Genomic DNA, 21,483 nt, shown 5'->3' on the forward strand with positions numbered 1-21,483 from the left:
AGAAGAATGTTCTTTTGCCAGGCCTTGAGAAGAAGCCTGAAGGTGAGAAAGACACGGTCTGTTTCCAGCCGTGCCTCTGACTTAATTCTTTATGTTCCTGCTATTCTCCTCAAAAAGTACAAAACAGTTTAGCATATATAAGTCAAAATGTGACTCATCAAAGTACATGCCGGGGAGGCCAGATATTGCAAAATACCACTATTGTGTGCAAAGTCAAAAGCAGGCTTTTTCTTGTGCAGGCCCTAAGTATCTCGCCTATTGCCTGTATTATCCAGATTACAGTCAATACTGTGGTATTGGAATTTGGGTTACAGCGTAACCTTTTTCCAGCTTCTATCTGTTTATCACTGAGAGACTTTTATTTGGAATGCTCATATTGAGCAAAACTTGCATTTTGAAACTTCTAAATGGTAAGTTATAGTTCCACAAAGGAAAACAAATTAATCAAATTGGTAATTAAAAAGTTCTCAAATGCAAAACTGAAACGTAAGCAAAGGAGTGACAGATTTTTGCTGGAAATCCATGAAGGCGTTAGATGGAACTGTGCTACCAAGGTATTGGCCACAGTGGGTTATAGATACTGTGCTGTGCCTTTTCAGAGTAACAATAACACAGATGCAGGAGTATAACAATATTACAGCTGTGCTGGATTGAAATCTAGCCTTTTGAATCCAGCAGTTCAGAAGGTTTCATGTGTCACTGGCAATAAATAATGTGAAATGAACAAAGACTTCAACTTTTTTTTATACATGCACATGGGCGTGTGTGCTTATATGTGTGTATATGCATATATATAGTGTATATATAGAGAAGTGAACATTCTTAAAAGCTATATATATATATGTGTAGCATCTTATACATATAAATATATGGTTCATCATTCTAATTCCATGCACAACTGCACTATAACCATTGTGGTTTATAAGATCACACTTCATATATGCATGACTCACTGGCTTCATTCATGTTTCCATATGTATGTAGAAACATAGCAAAGCAGACATTCCTAGAGACATTGCAGGACAACCTCATTGAGATGGACATTCTCACCTCCTCCCGACATGACGGTGCTTACAATGATGGGTATGTGACACTTACGTGGTCTTCCTGTTTACTGTACAGTCATTACGATCCTTGCATGAAAGCATTTGGTCATATCAGTGATGTTCAAGGGCAACACCATTGCTGGTCTCTTCCAAGGTGGCTTTAAAAAAATGAGGTTCTGAGGCTTGGAGCACTGTGTCCTGTACATATTAATGGCAGACTCATTAATATGCTAGTGAGCCACAGCATGCCATTTGCTTTTTTTCCCTTGTTGTTTTGAAAGTCATTTCATTAGTAAGAAGTACCTACAGCAATTTTGAATCCCATATAAACTAAGATTAATTTAATTTCCATAAAAATCTTAAACCATTATTGTGCTGGCAGCCTGATACTTCATTGTTAAACTGATATTTTCCACATACCTTATCTTACAAGTGTCTGCTAGTGCTGCATGTAAGCCAAGCCTTTGATTTTGACTTAACCACCCATTCTGGCATCTTTACCTAACTTTTGGTCGTTTAACTTTAATTTATAAGCAGCTTTTAACTTGACACTTAGTGCCAAAACTGTTGACCTTGTGTTGGCAGTGTCTAACTTGGTAGCCACCATTAACTGAAGATCTAATTGGTGTACTTGAACACTGCAGGTACCTCTTTGCTCAGAAGAGATATGTCTGTGTCTAAATAAATACTTTCCAAAACACAGGATAGTATCTGACTCTTTGTAAAAATGAATGTTTTGATGTAGAGCATTAGTAGAAATAATGAATCTTTCTCTAATGCTCAGTAGTCATGCTTAGAGTACCAATAAAACCATGGCTGTAATACTACAAACACCTATTTTGGAGAATTATGTGTTACTTTATACTGCACGAATCAGTGGCTTTTCTGCATGGTGATGTTTCTGCATATGACATTTCCCCCTGTGACTGCACAAGTGACTTCAAGGGGAAAATAGAGTCAAGTCTTCGTCTGGTATAATCCACTGGCTTGACTGCCTCCCATGGATCCATGCTGATTGCATTTCTGCTGGCTGCAAATCTGGCCCCATAAACTGTGGCAGAAGGTGCAAACTGCACTGGGGCTGTTTCTCAGTCCTCACAAGCTGCATTTTTGTTTTACATCAGCATGGTGATAGACAAGTCAGACCTGTTTCCCAAGTTTCATTTCCAAAATTTGAATGCCTTGTACTTCATGAAGTCCCACCTAAATTAGGTTTTTCATTTAGGATTCCCATGGAGAGAACTCCCATTGGGACATTTCATTTCAGGAACTCATGGACTGCAGTGGGGTTTTTTTGCACTGACTTTCATGAGTCTCACACAAGGTCCTCATAGGCTGGCTCTCAGGCTGCATTTGTAGTAACGGGCAAAATTCGGTGCCTCCACTGGACAGGAAACACTGTTGCCTTGACAGTAATTCACACTTTTTAAAGGTAGGCATCAAACTGAGGTGCTCTGGACTGCTTTCTGGAAGCAGGTGCCTCTCCCCACTAGTGATACACAGGACTTGAATTCTGGGCTCTGATGCTTTTAGCCATGCCATTGTCCGACGCTTAAGTTTGCCGGGCAGGGACAGTGTGAATATTCCCCTCTGTGACAATTGGGGTGCTATGGAATGGCTTAAGCTCTCTTTCCCCATCTCCATTCACTGATGCCATACAAAAAACGCTCTCATGCAGTGATCAATGAATTGGTAAACACCATCCCCTCTTTAATCCGACCCACGCTCCTCCTCAGTCTCCGTAGGGCATTTCTGTGGGAGCGTGAGCAGTCCCCCGGTGCTGCCCGTGCCACCAGTCTGTCGTAGCTGTGCTTGGGGTATTCATCTCACTCTAACGCCAGCTCTTCCACAGAGGGGACTCCTGCCCTTGAAGAGTTCTCTGTGGCATTGTTGGCCCTGTGATTTTTTGTTTTGTTTTCCTTTACTCTGTGTGACTTGCCTTTGATTTTTATTCTTCTCTTTCGTGCATGCCATCCATGTCCGTAGCCAGCATTGTATGGAGCTGCTTTCCTCGTCCTGGCAGCAGTCGCCATCCTCCCACCCCACGTCTCCCTTGGCTTCGAGTTGTGTGAGGAGTCACTTGCTGTTGGTCTTTCTTCCCTCAGGCACTTCCTGTTCAAACCTGGAGGCACTTCTCCCCTCTTTTGTACAACGTCGCCGGGATATCCCTTGACGTCCAGCACTGTGTACTCACCTCCCCCTAGGCCCCTTCCCAGAAGTACCTTCTCTAGGCCTGCCTTTAACCTGAAGAAACCCTATAAGTACTGTAACTGGAAATGTGCTGCTCTGAGTGCCATTGTCATCTCAGTCACGCTGGTGATCCTGCTGGCGTATTTCATAGGTAAGCTTATTTCTGGTTTTTTTTCTGGGTTTTTTTTTTCATTTCTCTACAAACCCACCCATAATGCTAATGTTTGGGAACCAGAGGGTCAAGATCGTGCTACAAAGTAACAGGGAAATAAAGCCTCTGTTAACTTAATTGAGGTTGCAGTGGTATGGCAGGGAGCCTAAAACATGTCTAGAGCCAGAAGAGCTTATTAAGACATGAGTCATACATTGTGCTCCCTTCAACGGCATGGACTGTTTACTTTCTGCAGAGTAAAGTGTACCTGGAGTGAGACAAACCCACCAGGTTTTCTCAAAGCAGCCCATTAAAACAGGCAGTGAGGTCCATGTCCCAGTCAGGGTCGCATCCAGGTCCATGGGAATTCTCTGAATCAGAACCAAGATCCTGACACACAAAAGTGTGATTTTATTCTATCTTTTGATGGCACATCCTAGCCATTTAACCAACAATATTGAAGTTCACAGAGTGACCGGGAGGATGGAGAAGGACTGAGTTTAGATTGGTCCAACAGGGCCTTTTTTGAGTAGGGGGAGTCGGGGAAATTTGCTATTTGGGTGGAGAAACAGTGGATTTTTCTTGAGCTGTGCATGATCTGAATTTCTTTGGTTTATAAGGGTTGCCAGCGTTCATTGCGAAAAAGCATTCTCAGTGTTTGCTGCAAAAGTAATTGGACTGTTAGAAGTGAAAATTCTGTTTTTCAGCCTGTAGAGTTGGGGTGTTACCAATACTTTTTCTTCAGTTAGATTTGATATTTGTCTTACAAAGGTCCATTCCTAGACTTCTATTTTAAACTGTCAGTGGTGCAAACTCTAGTTGTAAGACACTTACAGATGTGATCATAGGTAAAAAAGCCCATTTCTCATGGCACAAATGAGTCTTTTTGATTTCGCTGTGACTTCCTGTACACTAATGATCTATAAAAGGTTGTGGTTAGAATTACAAATCTTAGCCTGGATCGAAAGATTTTTGCTTTCATTTCACATGAGTATAATTAGCACTACCACAAAGGATTGCTTTTACTCTGTTCCTTTTATGTACACTTCTTTAATGACTGATACTTTTCCACTTCTGCCTTGCATCATACTCTGGTCACTTTTATGCCTCCTGTAAGAGGAGCAGGAATGATTAATTAACTAACATTAGATCAGCAGCAGTTTGATGAAATATGCAGTCAGTTTTCATCATTTGCTACGTACATTTGGACTCGCCTTTCTCATTTGTCTGCTATTCTCCTTATGCCCTGAACATGGTTCCTTTGGACATTATCTCGGTGTGTCAGAAGAGTATTGTTATAACTCAGAATAGGGGTGCCTGTTAATTCTGACGGAGGAGGTGTGTGCCGTTTGATAGAGTGAGAAGAGTTTGGTTTGCCACTCGGTATTCTCCAACTCAAAAACCTTTTTCAGAGTTCTGAAAAGATCAGGGTCCTGTTTAAAATCACAGTTAATGCAGTTAAAAGGTAGATCCATTGAGTGCTCTCCCATCCTTTTTTCCCCATTCAGATGAATTCTGTGGCATTTGCCAGGCTCCACGGATAGCTGGCAAGGTGCCAGAAATGCTGATCAGGTTGAACTGCTGTAATTATGGGTCATAATTACTAATTTCTAAAGGAACTATCAATTATTAAAAATCAAATTCGATGGTTCAGTTCAGCATAAACATATTTAGCAAAGATTGTCTCTACCAGACCCACTGTTCTAATCAACAAGCAAAAAGGCAGATATTTAATTAGATTTTGATGAAAAATTGTGTTTAATTTCAAGTATAATCAATTATTAATTACTGTAATGAGTGACTGGCGGGGTTTACTAATTAACTCATTTAAAAATTATGAATAACCTTTTCATTTGTAATTATTTTCTACATCCTGTCAAGTTGCAGATGAGAATTGTATCACCTAACCCAAAAGAAAAAAAATGAATCAGGGAGTCAAAATGTTTGTACTTTCACTAAGTTAAGCTGAGACATTTTGCATTCTGATAAAACTATGCAGTTCTTAACAGGAACTTGTTCATTCTTTTAAATAACCTGGTCTGTTTGCAAAACAAATTTATGTTTTTCCTCCAGTTTTTGGGTTTTTTCCCTGTATTTAGATAGTTGCATTTTCTTACAGATACCTTTCCTTATTTAAGCAGTATCTTTGCAATGCCATGGGGACTATTTGAGTGGTAAGGTATAACTTAATCATGAGTAAGAAGGTCTAATCTATATAACAGCTCATGAGTGTTGGGAACTTGGCTACTTTCCACTTGCTCTTGTTAGTTAAAACAACCATAGAAATTATCTTTTTAATGACCATTTTCATCCTCCAAAGCAAACTGAGGTCATTGGAAAGACTTCCATTTAAGTGAATGGACTTTGGATCGGGTCCCATGGTAGTGGCTTGGCATTTACTCTATTTTTTTATACACTGATCGGTTAATGGAAATACTTCAGAGTAATGTCTAGGGCTTCAGGATGCTCTTCACAGCATCAGGCACATCACAGTCATCCATTTAAATATTAAAAAAAAACCATTGCAGGCCTTACCTACCTGTACAAGTGTGTGGAACTGGAGACATCGGGAGATCCACGAGGGACTCTGCTATTGGCAATACTTTTTGGGTGATAGATGCTCAGACACAACTGTGATGGATGACCATCTGAGGCAGGCAGAGCTGCATGGAAACAACGAGGCATTGGGTCATTTTAGAAGTTCTTTGCTGAAGCCAGTCTATTTTTTAAATTCATCTGAAGCACTTGCTAAATAAGTTTTTTAAGGCTAAAAGGCAGAGTTTCCATTATTTCATGAAAGTCTTTATGGTATTTAATAGTCTGAGGTTCATTTATATTGCTGGGCTTTTTCAAAGAGGAAAGGAGGCATAAATAGAAGTCCGTGGAAGCCGAACAGCTGGTATCATGTGTCAACACTGTGATCAAACTAAAGGTTTTACAGGACTGAGTCAGTGGTCTGGAGAGATAATGACAAACAAAATATAACAGGGTGTATTAAACACCAGAAGCTGGTTTTTGTTTCAGTTAACCAGCTTTTGATTGACTTGTTGCCACCTTTTCAAATATTCAGAGGCACACACTAAGGCAGTGGCAACAATGCACATCAAAGTTTTGCACACACACAGCTTATGCAAATCTCGTGAGCTCCGGAGAAGCTTGTTTCTTGGGGTGAGAACACCAAAGAGAAAAGCAATGGCAGATCAGGGCTGTAACATTAAAATGGCAGGAACGGTACCGCAGGAACCACTGAAATGAAAGGCCTCTTTAAGCGGCTTGTAACTGACCTGCAAATTTGCTGTTCCAGGAGGTTGCAAAGAGACACTACTTTAAAATTAAATTTCCCATTTTAGGATTGTCCATTCAATTGACAGCTAAACAAGGAAAATTTTCATGGCTTTTGCTGGGATGTGATGGGGTCTCTATGCTGTGGAGCTCTGCCTTGGAGGGCTAATTTATAGCAAGATTCTTATGGCAGAGATGATACCACGAGGTATGTTGCTATCCAAATACTTTGCCAGCAGAGTTTCTGTACCTGGTAGATGCCAGACCTGCTAGCATAGCACTGTAAAGCATCTCTGATATTGCTGTACTGCTTGGGAGGAAGATTTCTGAGTTTAGAAACAGAAAAGACCTGTTTGATTGTCCAGATCTCCATGCCCAGCAGCTGTTTGGCTAGATCTGCAGAACAGTTTCTAAATGAATTAGTGATGGAGAATAATTTCTTTCTTCTGAAACAGAAGGTATTATCCTCTGCCTGATGTAGATTCCAGACTAGATGGAAGTACAGTTTGATGTAGTTGGGCACTTGCAATTTTCCTATACTTAAGCATGTGCTGCGGTTGCATTGCATGAACAGCAAGAAAGATGGGCATTTGATTTAGATTAAAGTTAGGGCTGGAAAACATATCATGAAGCCAAAACAGTCATTTATTTGATTGGAATCAGAGCTCTTTCTACTTTTCAGCTCTGTGTTTGTTTGAACTCCGTACAGATGCAGCTTCACTTAAAGAACAGTGTTGCTTGCTACAGGCAAAATGGTTTGACAGTAAAACTGTGCTAGGACTATGACGTGTTTATAAAGTATCTTTCTTTTTATTGTCTAAAAATGACCCTGAAAGCTAAATTTAGCTCAGTTTGTCCATGATTCTTTGATGCTATGTAATAAACCCAATTTAAAGCAGCTCTCCAAAGCTCTTAGCTATCTAACTAGTTAGCTATGGATGTATAGTATACCAATTACCATTGCCACTTGAGATCAATAGGGAAAGTTGCTAATGCTTAATTATTAAACTTGAGCTATATCTATTAATCCTACATTTATAACTTGATATTAAGGTTTTTTATTCAAGTTAAAATATAAACCAATTTATTACCCTGCCAACAAGTTTCTTTCATTTGCTGCTTTAATAATTCTTTTCTGATTTCAGATTAAGTTCTGTTTTGCTGCTGTTGCCATTTGTTCTTTTGATTTACAGGGATCTTTCAATGTTTTCTATTTCCATCTTATCTTAGATAAAATGCAGAAATAGTAGCTAACCAATCTGTTCTAGCAAAACCTTTACATTATGAAGTCAGTCTGTCACCTAAAGAGGAGCTTCCAGGTCCGTTTTTGTTACTTTCACATCTTCACAAAATTACTGCACACAGTTCACTGAGTAACTTTGAGTGTCATTTAGTTTATTTATCCTTAATGTATAAAACTGTGAGATCCAGTCTGAAAGGTGCTACAGTATTATCAGTAATATATTTTATATACTATAGATGTTTGTGAAACATAACATTTCAGTATACTGGTTAAGAGGTACTATCATCATGACCCGGCACTACCATATTTATCTTTTATAGTAGAACTGAATATGTGGGTTTTTTCTGTTAAAGCTGTCTCTTATTGTACCAAATGCATACAAGCATGGTTAGTGCCACTCCCTCACTAAGTCGTACAGTTTAAATGACATCTAGCTCTTTCTTTCATATCCAGTGACATTTGGGAAATACGGGCCTTATTCTTCTCTTGCACACGCTCCTCTTAAACTGGAGCTACTCCATTTACTTTAGCACTCATTCAAATGCAGTCAGAGTTGACGGCATTGGTCCCAGTGTCTGCAACAGGACCGGGACTAACGCTGGAAAAGTCTGCATATATTTTTATGTATTCCTGATTCTGGAGATTGACCTGACTAAAGACAGAATATACATCAAGACAGATGTTGACCCTTCAATCCAGTTTTGAATGATCTTCTTATCTTTTTTGTTGTTGAGCTCCAAATTTTGCCCCTGTAAATTATCTCGGGAAAGCTAAGACATGAAAATAGTCTCAGCCCCATGGATGCCATCAACATGAGCTTCCAGCTGATCATTCAAAAGTGCATGATTTCAGACGAGTTGCAGGAATCTTTTTGCATCGTTTGTTCCGTAGCAGAGAGGTGGGAAGATCACAGGGCTTTGTGTTAGCCTCAATCACACTTCACTCTTGTTAAGGAGCAAGTGAGGGCAGCTGCTGTGTGTAAAGTTTACAAGAGGCTGGTTGAGCAGCACTGAGCTCAGGAAAGCTGCCTATGGGAATCTGGCAAAAGAAACTTTCCCTGGTCAGATCCACAAAGAATTAGTGAATCACTCAAATGGTTCAGCCCCATTCCCTTTACATTCCCCCTTCTTCCCCTCCACATGCATGCACACACAGTGTTGTATAAAATACAGATAGATCCCCAAAGTACAGCTCAGTATAGCTACATTAAGGAATGTTATGTATACCTTTTGCCTGACATGACCAAGAAAAGGCATTTGGTTGTTAGCGTTGTACCTGTACACAAGACAGTAATTGTCAGAGAGATGAGAAAGACACAAAATTAAAACTAAGACGAGCTGTATGTGGTCTTATATTTCCCTCTGTTTTGTTGTCTTTCGTTGCAGCTTTAGGTGCATGGTGGTACGAATTATAATTCAGATCTTATTTTCCATCATCTGCAAAGTCAGGAAGAGCTGTTTGTATTATTAGAGTATTGTGTGCATCTCTTTTTTTTATTTGGATTTTGCAGTGTATGTTTGGATAGCAGCTACTGTTAGCTTTAGAGTAAAGGAAGTACAAGTGATTTAACCGCAGCTTTAAAATAAAGGTGATGAAGGTACAAGATCCCACTTTAAAGCTATTCTCGTGAAGATCAGTTTATTCAGGTGGGTGTTAAAAGACTCACCATAGAAACTCCATTAAAGAACATTCACTGTTTCGACCTAAATAAGCTCTGTAACCTGATATTAAAAGTGTGGGGATAGGAGAAATATACGATGATGTGTACACTATTGAATGAGAGACACCACAGAAAATATTACTGGAAAAGGATAATAGAAGATAATATAAACCTGCTAATTTTGTTAGAGTTGCCCAGTGTGAGCAAACTGAGAAGTATTAAAATGTAGGTATTCCATTTGATGGCAAACGTTCTGAAACTCAGCGGCAAAATTTCTGCTTTGCAAATGGGTTAACAGTTATTCAGAGTCTACACTGATAAAAAGCCTGTTCAAGTACTGCATCTTTTAGGAATTAATTCAGTGTTTATTGGAAGCAAGAAGAAGAAGTAGGAAGATTCCCATGATTTTCATTTAAATGTTTTTCTTAATTTTCAATGTTAAAAGCCATAAACACTATCAGATCCTGTAGGGTGACCTCTTAGGACATTGAAGGCTAGTAAACTCCAGCTACTTACTCTACCTTTTTTACATAGGTTAAGTCACATACCTACTTCAGTTCACTTTTTCGACAACTTACACATGTAAGGGTCTCATTAGCTCTTTGTGGCTATCGAAATTACATTAGGATTTTGTTATACAGCATCTTCTTGTGCTTAGTCCTTAAGTCATTTTCACCCTCTGCTTTCTAGAAGCCAATGTCCCGTTTCATGGACACAACTTGGCAATCCATTATCCTAAGTGTATAGGCTGGCCTTTGACACATTTTGTTTGAACCTTAAGCACGTTTTGTTTGAATCGTTCAAGTTTAGTAGCTGTCCAGCTCTTCTATTTGTCTGTTTCGTCCTCATCGTTGTATTTGTCACTTGAATAGTCTTTGAGTCATCTGCATGTTTAGTCATCCATAATTTTATGTTTACTTATGTAACATTGATGTAAATGTTGGATAATTTCAGGCTGACTATCAGTTGTTGAATTTCACAAGAAATTTTAACATTTGATGGTTATTCACCAGCGATGATGATTTTAAGGTCTTTCAGTTAGTTTTTAAGCACATGTATTCCTTGCTTTTTACCATTGGAAAGTGCTTGTTTCTTTAATCAAAAGTCATACCAAATTAAATCAAATGTCTTACTAAACTGTAATCTTGTCAAAAATGGGTAACTGTTTGTTTCTTAAGATCTATTTTTCAGAAAAGCAATATGGTTGGCCTGAGTTACCATAGGTTCACTTTCTTTATTCTTCGTCAGTTGAATTCTGTGTTATGTTTTCCATTATTTTGTCTGTAATAGGTGTCAGGCTACCCAGTCTAAGTGACTTGCATCCTCTTCTTTTCCCTTCTTAAATATTTGTATAGCATTAACCCTGTTCTAATCTCCTGGTAGCTGGTTCGGTATTCATCAGTGAGTCAGATTCCTCTTCTGCTAGCTCGTCTCATTTACTGAGTACAAGTTAAATGAGCCTGCAGATTTAAAAATATTTGTCCTTGAATAGTTGTAGTTTAATATAATTCTTGGTTATTAATGGACTGGAAAAAAACTTATTTCCTGTGAAATAATTGCATTATGGTAGTTATTTCTAAAAACCAGAACAAAAATTCTTACTGAACACTTTAGCCTTTACTATAACATTATCGACAATTTCCCCATCTCCATCAAGTGAATAGCTATATTGTTGCTCAGTTTACTAGGTTTCAATACACTTTAAAAATGTTCTATTGTTCTTTGTTTTTTTCAAGCCATCTATTTTTTTCTTCATGTCCTCGGCTTCCTTTTTCAACTCTCTGCATGGTCTTAGATTTATATAGATTACTTTGTATTTCCCTATTGTTCTGGGGTTTTATATGTTACTTTTTTTATTTCCGCTTATTGTTTTATTTTGACACTGAATGAAGAGGTCCTTTTGTCAAAGTCTGATCCTCTTTCATCATTGTGGGATCACTGGAAGAATGAATTCCATTTAGAAGTAGACCACCAATATGACTGATTCTTTTAGCTGGTCAAAAGCAGGTTGAGGCTGTATATCCAGAGGGCTCCGTCTGATCTTGGAGTTTGCATCAGTGCACCATGAAGCCACACATCAGTCACATAACATCACAATTAGCCCCTTAGATGCCTGATCCTTTCTTAAATTTAAGAATATTTAATACAAGGAGGGATGAGTTAAATTCTATCTTTGTTTATTAAATGGTAAGATACAGGCTCTCAGCTTTTATAAGCTTTTATCAGTTGCTTTTAGTGAATTTTTATAGTTGCTGTAAGCCCCCAGAAAAGAAAATAACAGCATGCTGATGCCGAAAGTGCTGGCCTTGCCTTTATGACAGTGGCACAGATGTGCTGCTATAATCTTCATTTCACGGCTTACATTGACCTTTGCACACAAACGCTGAAAAGGAATCAATTTTACAGATCTTAATATCTACTGGAAGGAGTTCTCCTCAAGTCCATGTTTTTATTTCATACTAATTACTGTGAAATAACATAATTTAATTGCAGTTAAGTGGAGACAGAAAGAAATGTTTCCTGTAATGGGCTTTCTTTCAGTGTTTTTAAATACCATACATTTTTGTGGGTAACTAGTCATAAGAGTAAGCTCAGTTAGGGATGTCACTGACAGTGAAAAATATTCTTCAGTTATAGTTTAGTGTTTCTCTCCTGTCCTTTTCTAACATAAATTAGAAGATGGTTTCAAAGTCTGATTTGCAGCCAGGTCATACATTTCTATTGTGTATGTGCAGTGATGCATTCTCTAAGGTTTTTTACCTGTAGTTAAAGTTGAGCTATGTGGTAGATATACATCTTTATAGTGTTAAGTGAAGTGTTGTTGTTAAGTATACTACCTAGGTAACATACTAGATGACCTGTAAAATAAAGAACAAAAAGTCCAATCCACTCTTTCTCTCCGTGACAAGATTTCAACACCACTATTTATGCTGAAACTTAAAAGCTCCAAAAGGACCACTTATGCAGTTCACTGTGAGATATCAGAATCTGATGCTCAATAAATAGATGTTTAGAGGTTGTTGAATTTCTGTGTTTAAGTGAAACACTAACAAACTCTCCCATCATCACCAGCTTTTTCTGTCTTCCGCTTTATTTGATTTTGTCATACCTTAACTTCCAAGTCTGTCCTTATTGCAATCAGAAGCTTTTGCCTAGAAAGATGATGAGAACAGCATATGTTAGCTGTTTTCAAATATGGTAGCACATAACACAGCAGCAACATCGCACCTTGCTTGCCTAGTACAACTGTAGCATCACTTCATTATGCAAAGAGACTCTTTAAAAAGCAAAGCAGAACAAGGCAGTTAGCAGAGATGATGGCTATGCTTACACTAAGTATTTCAAAAGAAACTAATTGGACTATCAGTGGAGCAGAATCTCATTTAATTATGGCAGAAATGATAATGAAATCAAGCATCAAAAGGGCTTCCTGAGGCTTTTGGTGAAAAAAAAATCCCACAATCTGAGCATAATGATATTTCAAACAGTATTAATCCAAGAGGTCAGTAATAGTTTATTGACATTAGTGTACCTTCTCCAGTCAAGCTGGGTCATGGGCTACTCCAGGTTGTGAACATGTATGTGGGACCATTCTGGACATCCAACTGGTCCAGAATGGGTGCATTTCTATACTGTTAAACTTTTATGGATGGTCACACCCAAACTATCTATTGAGAATGATCTCTGGTCCTTGCTAGCTGAACTGTGCACAGGAATTCAGAAGGTATTGGCTGACCAGAGCCAAAATCATGGTAGAGTCCCTTCCAACAAATAAATGGTTTAGACTATCAAGTTCCACTGCTTGGTACTGTTTAATTCACTACTAAAAATGTAGTCTTTGGGGATGAAGGGACAAGGCAGTGTGCTATGTCCCTGAGCAAGCACTTTGATACGTTCGTATTTAATGATGAAACAAAATTATCATGGCCTAAACAATCACAAGTGAACATACCCTAAATAGACTTGTGAGAGTAGGGGTCTGGAACCCTCCTGCCAATGTGGTGATTCACTTACGCAAAACTTTGCTGTTGGATCTACTGTTATTTCATATTCATATTGCAGAAGCATGGAGGTAATGGAGAATCATGACACCTCTTTTCTATTAGGAAGAATAAACAGTAGTGTGTGCTTTATCATATCCCTGATCCACCCAGAGCTGGCTGCCACAAAACTAGAAAATCTGAGTTCACACATGCTCAGTAGGGACCTATTTAGAGTGCAGTAGCCAAATTGTCTGCACTGAGTGTATTCCTTCCCTTTCCAACCCTCTCCTACTGCTACCAACCAGGCTGCACATATGGCATCCCTAGAAAGCAATTGAACATGCTACAATGCTGGAGTTGCCAGGGTTGAGTGGCAATTTCTATGCAATTGTTCTGCTCAGCATTGGGCCAGTGGAAAAAAAATAGCCTGTGATGAGGGAATTAAAGGCTATTACAGAGTACATATGCATACAGGGGCTGATCTAAAATCACACAAGCAATCTTAATTCTGTTCTTTGCTCACTTTTGAGTGCTTGACTTGGCGAACTTTGAGTTTCTTTAGCAAATGCTTTTTTTAGGTGTAATTAAATGTAAAAACGGCTGTGGGTCTTTTAAGAGAACACTGTGGGTTGCACTTGCCAGCACTTGCCTTAATCTATGTGCTGGATTTAGTTCTAAGTCCAAGGGAACAAATCATCAGGTTGTGTTAAGTTTCGTTATTGAGAGAGCTTTTCACACTGATCTGAACCATTCACTTAGATTTATAGTACCTGAAAGTACTGTCCTGGATTTTGCCTATGGTCTCTGGACAGAAAAAAATTTTCTAGTGTCATTAATTGTGCTGTGTCACCCACTTTATCAGCCTTCCCAGACTGTACATTTGTATCCATTTGCCGAGCTTTTGTACAGGGAAAAAAAAAGGATTTTTGCCCTCTCCAAATGAACTGTTGGAACAATCTGCTTGTTTTTCAAGTTTATGTAAAGAAAAATTAGAAAATAAATTAAAAGATTCTTAGCCTGCTTTAAACATACCCATGCATTTGTCATCTGAAGCAGTTAAAACAATGAGATGCTCCTGAATACAAGTACAGGTTAAATTTTTTCAGATCTCTTCAAAAAGTCACCAAGCCAATAGGATTCTGCTTTAGAGCTCGGTTCTGATGATGCTGATGAGCACTCTGGCCCTGATCTACAAAATTGTACTGAATTTGAAGCACCTCCATCGTGCTCTTGAAGTCGCTAGATTTACTCAGGCTAAGTAAAGCTCAAGTTAAACCTGTGCATTGGACATCAAGGGATTCAGAGATTGTAATTTTGTTAATTTTTATTACATCAACTAGCACAGCCCAGCTGGAGCTCCGATGCTATTAGAACGGGCATGGTGACTAATAACACTAACGCAGTTTTCAGCTGATTTTAGGATTCAATCATAAGCAGCACTCTCAAATCATTTCCTTGTCTTTATAATAAAATCATGTTCGTGTTCAGAAGGATAGATGAGCGGACAGCCATCTGAGAGATCAGCTCATGCATCAAATTCTACAACAATATTTAGATCTTAACCCTTAAACTGGGATACTAGATTTAAACTCTGATCCCACCTCTGTTGTGCTGGGGTGATAGAAGACGACAGGTATTGTTTGTGACTTCTAAACAGCAAACTATTTTTTACACTTTAAGCAACCTATTATATTAATTTGGGAAACCGGGTTTTCTGAAAAGATCTGGTAGACATAATAAGGAAGGAAGCATGTGAGAGGTTGTTGATTTACCTATGTAAATTACACACTTTTAATTAGGGTTTATATGTGTGTAAAGAAATGGCATTTGTAAAATTACACTGTCCACAACAGGCTAGCCCAGAATTTTAGTAATTGTAAAGCAAGGTAGGAGGCCCTCTGGTAGGGCTGCCTGTCCTCATTTCTCTAATTGAAGTGAGTACCCCAATGGGAAAACCATTATTTCTAATATTATATACACAAATTAAAACTCCATTTAGAGGTACAGTGGGACCATCTTATAATTGACTTTGATCTTGAAGAAATATCTCAGTAATATTTATAGTAATATGGTCTCTGCCAGAAAGGGTATCTAAAAGGGAAAATATTATTTTACTCAGAAAGGCCTGAGCATGTGGAACACCAAATTTACTAGAGCTGTGGGGGCTGAAATAAGTTTCTTCGGTGCAGTAAGCTGCCTAACAGCAGCAAAGTGTTGCTGAGGTCTGTCTTTCAACTTCCTATTCTACTTTAACAATGGTGTAGATGGTGAAGGAAATTACAGATTGTATTTAAACAGACAGCTCCTTGGATAAGCCATACCACTTTTATGTCTATTTTTACTATAGGTTGACACTTAAAAAAAGCCTCCTAAAAATACCCATAAAAATATTTAAATATATCCATTTAAAACTGCATTTTCTCTTTCCTGAAGGAAATTACAAGCATCCAGCAAGCTACTATAGCACTGGAGGGGCCAGTGATCATCTGTTAGAGGTTTGAATGGACAGGCAATCACTTGAAAGTCTTTGATCCCCAGGGGTAATTAGGAAGACGTTGAATAGGAAGTGCTGACTCTTTGCATTGAACAAACATTGAGTTTAACGGCTTCATTTTATAACATGTCTTTCTAGTCACTTCCTTGAAGATTTCAAAGAAATGTGATGCTTCAGCTGGAAGCTTTTTTTCTTCCCTATTAAGAGCAATTGGGAACTAAATTAAAATATAAAGTGTACTCCTACGAAGGAACTAATACTATTTGGTAGACCATCTGCTTCTATCTTGGAAATCTTTGATACAGCTCTTCAGTCAGGAGGGGTCAAAGAATAATTGGTTTGTGTCAAATCCAAGCAAGTAAATGCATTTGCAGCCAGGATTTTAGGTGATTACCACAATGCTTTGTTTTCCTGAGAGGCCGTTCCCATTCTGGTGGCAAAATTCTAAGAGGTAGGAAGTTCTCCATCATTTGAATTCCTGCTTTGCACATGGTGATTCTGATTGAGGGAAGGAGGAAACCTGAATTATCTCTGAAAGAAACACTTCTGGTACTTGCATAGTGTGAGCTCTGAACGTGGAGGAACGGTCAGGCAGCAGGCAGGGTCCCGGGTATTACTGGATGTATCCCATAGCATGTGTCTATACTGAGCTGGCTGTGAAAGCACCTGCCTCTTACTTTAGGACATTTGAGGTCCTAAAAAAACCCCACAAACAAACACAACACAGCGTGTTGTGTTTTATCTCTCTGTTTTATCATCTAAATCCTTCCTCCTAATCTCTTCACCCAGGGGTGGGTGGATACAGATTCTCCAGTTCTCAGCATGAAGGACTTGCAGCCCAGCCCAACAGTGTCTTTATCCCCAGTCTGTGAAGAAGACTTTTAAACCCTTTTTTCTCACTGAAGGTGGATTACTGAGTGGTCAGGAAGGGGGCCAGATGGGGAATTTACAATAGTGAGCATTACCCTAAATGTCACTCCTTGTGCCTTTTTTTATTTTTCTAAACTATTGTCTCGTGTCAAATAAATCAACAGGCCAGGAAGCAGAGCCATGGGACCTCCCAGCCACAAGCTGAGAGTCTTCACTTAAACAACATATAATCAAGCTGCCTTTTGGGCTCCGTTCCTTTGTGACCTATTAATTTTACATTTCGACCTGCACAGCAGCCCTGATCCAGCTGGGTTGTGGAGAGTGTTGTATGTAGGATTCTCTGTTCCCACATGTCTGCAGTCCTGTCCTGGTGTGCAAGCTCACATTCATTTGGGCAGAGGATGATTTCTGAAGTCAGGTTTTCCATGCCTTGAGTAAGAGCTTTAAGCCACGGAAGAAAAGCATTTACGTATAGGAAATAAGCTCAGATGCTAGAAACAACACAGAGCGCTGTGCAGAGTTTTTGGTCGGAAGGTAACTGCCAAAGTCCATGCAAGAACTGGCCTTGCAGAAATCCCTCTCTCCTTGCCCCACAGTGGCTGGCTCAGTGACCCGGGTAGGTATGTTTAAATGGTGTGAATTCATGATGTTGCGAACCATTGGGATCTTTAGTCAGGATCCTAGATTTCAATTGCAGACCTGAGAACCTGTTAGGTACTTGGGTATTAAATAACTGCAACAATCAAAGTGTTCCATGCCCTTAGATGAACAACGGCTTGGATCCATCTGGTCCAGAACTTGACCTTACAAACAAAGAGAGCGGGTACAATATCCTGCATCCAGGCTTGCTGCTTTTACCCTCTTCCGACACCAGTAGGGCCATAGAACCACTTCAGTCCGCGACTCTTGCTGTGTTGCTATGTTCTGCCACACTGGGATACGGAAGCCTTGTCCAGCACTGAAATGGGACAGTGGTGTAAGAGAAAAACAAACCGGTTGATTTCTTTTTTGAATGTTTGTTTTACTGTTTCTATTCTCCTTAATCTTGCATGCCTCTTCCTTGATTTATTGAAGATTGACAAACCAGTGATTATTTCATGCTGAAAGGCTCCTTTTCATAACATTGAATGTCACAAAAATATGATTAATTCTGAAACAGTCAATTCTCCCACTTCTACAGAAATCATATAATTTCAGTGTAGAGAGAGACAGTTATCCAGATAATTACAGTCAAGTTTATTCCGGAGACAGGAGTGAAAGCAATACATTTACTTGAGTCAAAATTAGCCCTGAGTAATTCAGTGGTGGAATTCAGCTTTTTTTCAATTAGGAGAAAAAGCAAACCTCAGGTCTCATTTTAGAGAGTGTGTTATTAGAAGTCTGATTGTCGAACCTGAAGGTTAAAGAGGAATATGTAACCACCACATATCTTATGCTTGATTCCACAAAAAGAGGAGAGAGCAAACAAACAAGCTATATAAATGTCTTCTCAACCGCTGCCTGAGCTCCAGCTGTTTTTCCTATTCCGAGTCCCTTTTACTACTTTTTTTTCTTAGCTTTCCTTTGCTCCTTCCTGACCTCCTCCTTTTTCTCAGTTTCCCTCATTCAGTATTTTTCTCACCTTCCTCCCCTTTCTTTCTCATTTTCATTCTTGTTCATTATGGCATCAGTGCTTCTCAGCTGTTCCTTCTCACGCTGTCCTTTCCCATTTCTCCTTTGCCTCACAACTCCTTTGCCTCACAGGGGGGCTTTGGAAAACCATTCTCCCTACCAGGAGTGGTCCTTTGGCTTGTGTTGGCTTTGGTTTTGCTGTCACCAGTGCAGTGAGGTGCTCGTAGAAACCAGTGGAGCAGTGGAGCCACACTCTTCTCCAGATGGAGTCCAGTGTTAAAACAGCTGAGCTGAGGAGGGTGGAGCGGCTGTACAGAGAAGCCTGGCTTTTCCAAAGCTTGTGCACTCCCCTGTGTTATTTATGCAAAATATACTGACATCCTTAGATAAATATGGAGTCAAAATATGGAGCATTCTTAGTGTGAAGAGACTGACTAGGTTTTTCAACTGAGAAGCCCGAAAGACTTTCTGTCTTGCCTGCATGCCATTTACTCTCTGGGCTCGCTGTAAATCCAGGCTGTGCACCATGCTCATGGTGGTGATGATTAACTTGTTGGTTTTGTTGAGCTTCCATTCTGAGAAAGTCTTTATTCATTGTTCAGGGCAAGATCAATTGTTAACTGTAAAACGGTTGTTATTTTATTCATTCCTTAGCTTCTCTAGGAGCTTCACCCGGGTGAGGAATCACCAGGCCAGCAGCAGTACCTGCAGGACTTAGCTCTGAGGGGACAGGCAGCAGCAGAGCCTGTGAGCCGCTGTGAGAACACATTTAACAAACACTATTGAAGCAGCTGGTGGCTTCAGCCATAGCCTTAATTTCAAACATCATAATTGATTGGTTTGGTTACTTATTACACTTAGCTTGCTGCTTTGGTCAAAGCAACAAGCTAATAAAGGGCCAGCAGTGTGGTTTTCAATTTTTTGCTGACTGGTGTGGTTTCTGGGGGTCTCATATGCTTCAGTAAGCATGTCTTGTCTTTTCTTCTCCCTGTGATCTATCACAATCATCTGCCTCTCTCTGCTAACTCATTCGCTCCATCAACCTGTCCCAAGAAATGTCCATTTTGTTGACCATGTGAATTATTATCTTTGTTTGCCCTTTTTCATCTTAAATGCTGTACCGGTTTCTTTGTTCTCTACTCCGCTGAGTAAGTTGTTTTGACTTTAGTGTTTCGTTGTGTCATAAGCAAGTGGCAATAATACAAAGATACTCAAAAGCCTGGATCTCTTCAAAACAAATTTGGAAACAATGTTCCTCTTTATTTGGCTTAACAGCATCAGCTAATGTTCCTTATGGCCTCCAAAACCAGCTATGGAGTAGGAGTAATGCAATACAGAATGAGATGATGTGTTAAAACCTAAAGAATCATGATCCGGAATACTTGGTTCCACCAATATGAGCTTTGATTTATTTGGATGGTTAAATAGCTCAGCTGATGCTAAAGTGTTTGTAAATTTGCTTTGCTAAAGTGAATCTGAGTCCAGCAAATGAATAGCCACATCACACTGCTGTGGTTGAAATGCTGAACTCAGCAAAGTAATCAAACCCTGGAAGGACTGGAGTTTGGCTTCCTTCTTTTCCCCACCAAGAAGGAGCCAGAGATCACTTAGGACTGAGGATAAGGTGGTTTATTCTGCCACAGAAAATTCTATTACCCACTCAGCAAGTTTCAGGGCATTTTTTGCTGGCTACTTAGCTACAGTTAAAAGGTGGTGCAAGTCGAAGATTTGGTGTCAAAATATGAGCATAATGGGCCAGATGCCCCAGATGGCTTTATATCATGTAAGATGTTGGTGCTGAAACAGCCCACAGAGGACACCTGCAGGGTTTCCCCTAAGTATTGTTTCCATTCTGAGAGAAGGCAGACAAAAGAGGTTTATTAGCCATGGGAAATACAACCAAGGATTCTGCAAAGAGCATGTCATGAGGCTTCCTAGGCAGAGAAAGCTACATGGTATTTTACAAAAGGGTACACTTTAATGATTGTTAATTGCAGTGTGCTCTTTTAATACATGGGGAGCCTTCAATTTCTGAATATCTACTGAGCATCATGTTGGGGAGCGAGAGGGAGAAGGACATGGGGGCTTTTAGGAGGACATTTGCTCTTTGTGAGCCACATCTTACACCTAGCTGAGCAGAGAAAAAAAAAAAAAGCCAGAGAAAATGTCAACAGTGGGTTCAATTGACCTGGAGACTGAGAACATCAGGAATCTCAAACTATTTTTACAGCTTCACTTTGCTTTTAGGAACATTAACACTTCAAAGTATATGATTGTGCCTCTCATCCATGGTTCCAGGGTTTTTCCCTGATTGTGGTCTTTTTTTTTCTTTTCCCCACAAGAACTTTGCATCAATTTAGCACAGAACAGGGCTGATTTGTGCCTCTCCTAAAACCTTTAAACAACTCTGTGCATCAACAGTTTTACGCATCCCACTGAGATTTAGAGACCCAAAACATCCGCTGCTGTTACTACTTGACTTTTTAGCATGAGTATGGCAGTTAGGGGGAGCAAGCTGAAGACTGCATCTTCCACCAGCTTGCCAATCAGACTCTGTTGGTATTTGGAAGACAGTAATGATAAACACTTAATCAGGTGATTTCCTAATAACATACCTGCTACCAGAGTGTGTTTCCAAAGTAAATCAGACTCTTTGTTCTGGTTTCAGGAAGGCTTTTGTGGTTATTACCTCTCTGCAGCAGAAATTGCATGATGTCTATTTGCCTTATGGGTGGGAATATTTATAGGCTTTTATTTTGTGCTTAGAAACATCAAATCAAAAACCCTGAATAGAGCACTAGCTCCAAGCCTTTGCACTCCATTTTCGGAGTTCTTTTTAAGCCACTTAGTAATCAAAATGCTTTTCAAATAATTCTCTGGTTTTGCGCTTTTGTATGCATGGTGTGGGTGCATCTCATTCTCATGGGTCATCATTGGAGACCTTCTTACAGCC

At 39.4% G+C, this 21,483-nt stretch overlaps 1 protein-coding gene across 1 annotated transcript in view; it reads left to right on the plus strand.

Annotated features, from left to right (window-relative positions):
• TENM4 (teneurin transmembrane protein 4) overlaps positions 1-21,483 on the plus strand; it is a 355,432-nt gene that overhangs the window by 147,500 nt on the left and 186,449 nt on the right. The window contains exons 5-6 of the mRNA XM_075491203.1: positions 985-1,083; positions 3,152-3,387. Of these exons, the coding sequence (XP_075347318.1) occupies positions 985-1,083; positions 3,152-3,387 (335 nt within the window). The remainder of the gene's footprint in view (positions 1-984; positions 1,084-3,151; positions 3,388-21,483) is intronic.

Source organism: Mycteria americana, chromosome 1 (genome assembly GCF_035582795.1).
Source record: "Mycteria americana isolate JAX WOST 10 ecotype Jacksonville Zoo and Gardens chromosome 1, USCA_MyAme_1.0, whole genome shotgun sequence".
Taxonomy (NCBI): Eukaryota; Metazoa; Chordata; class Aves; order Ciconiiformes; family Ciconiidae; genus Mycteria; species Mycteria americana.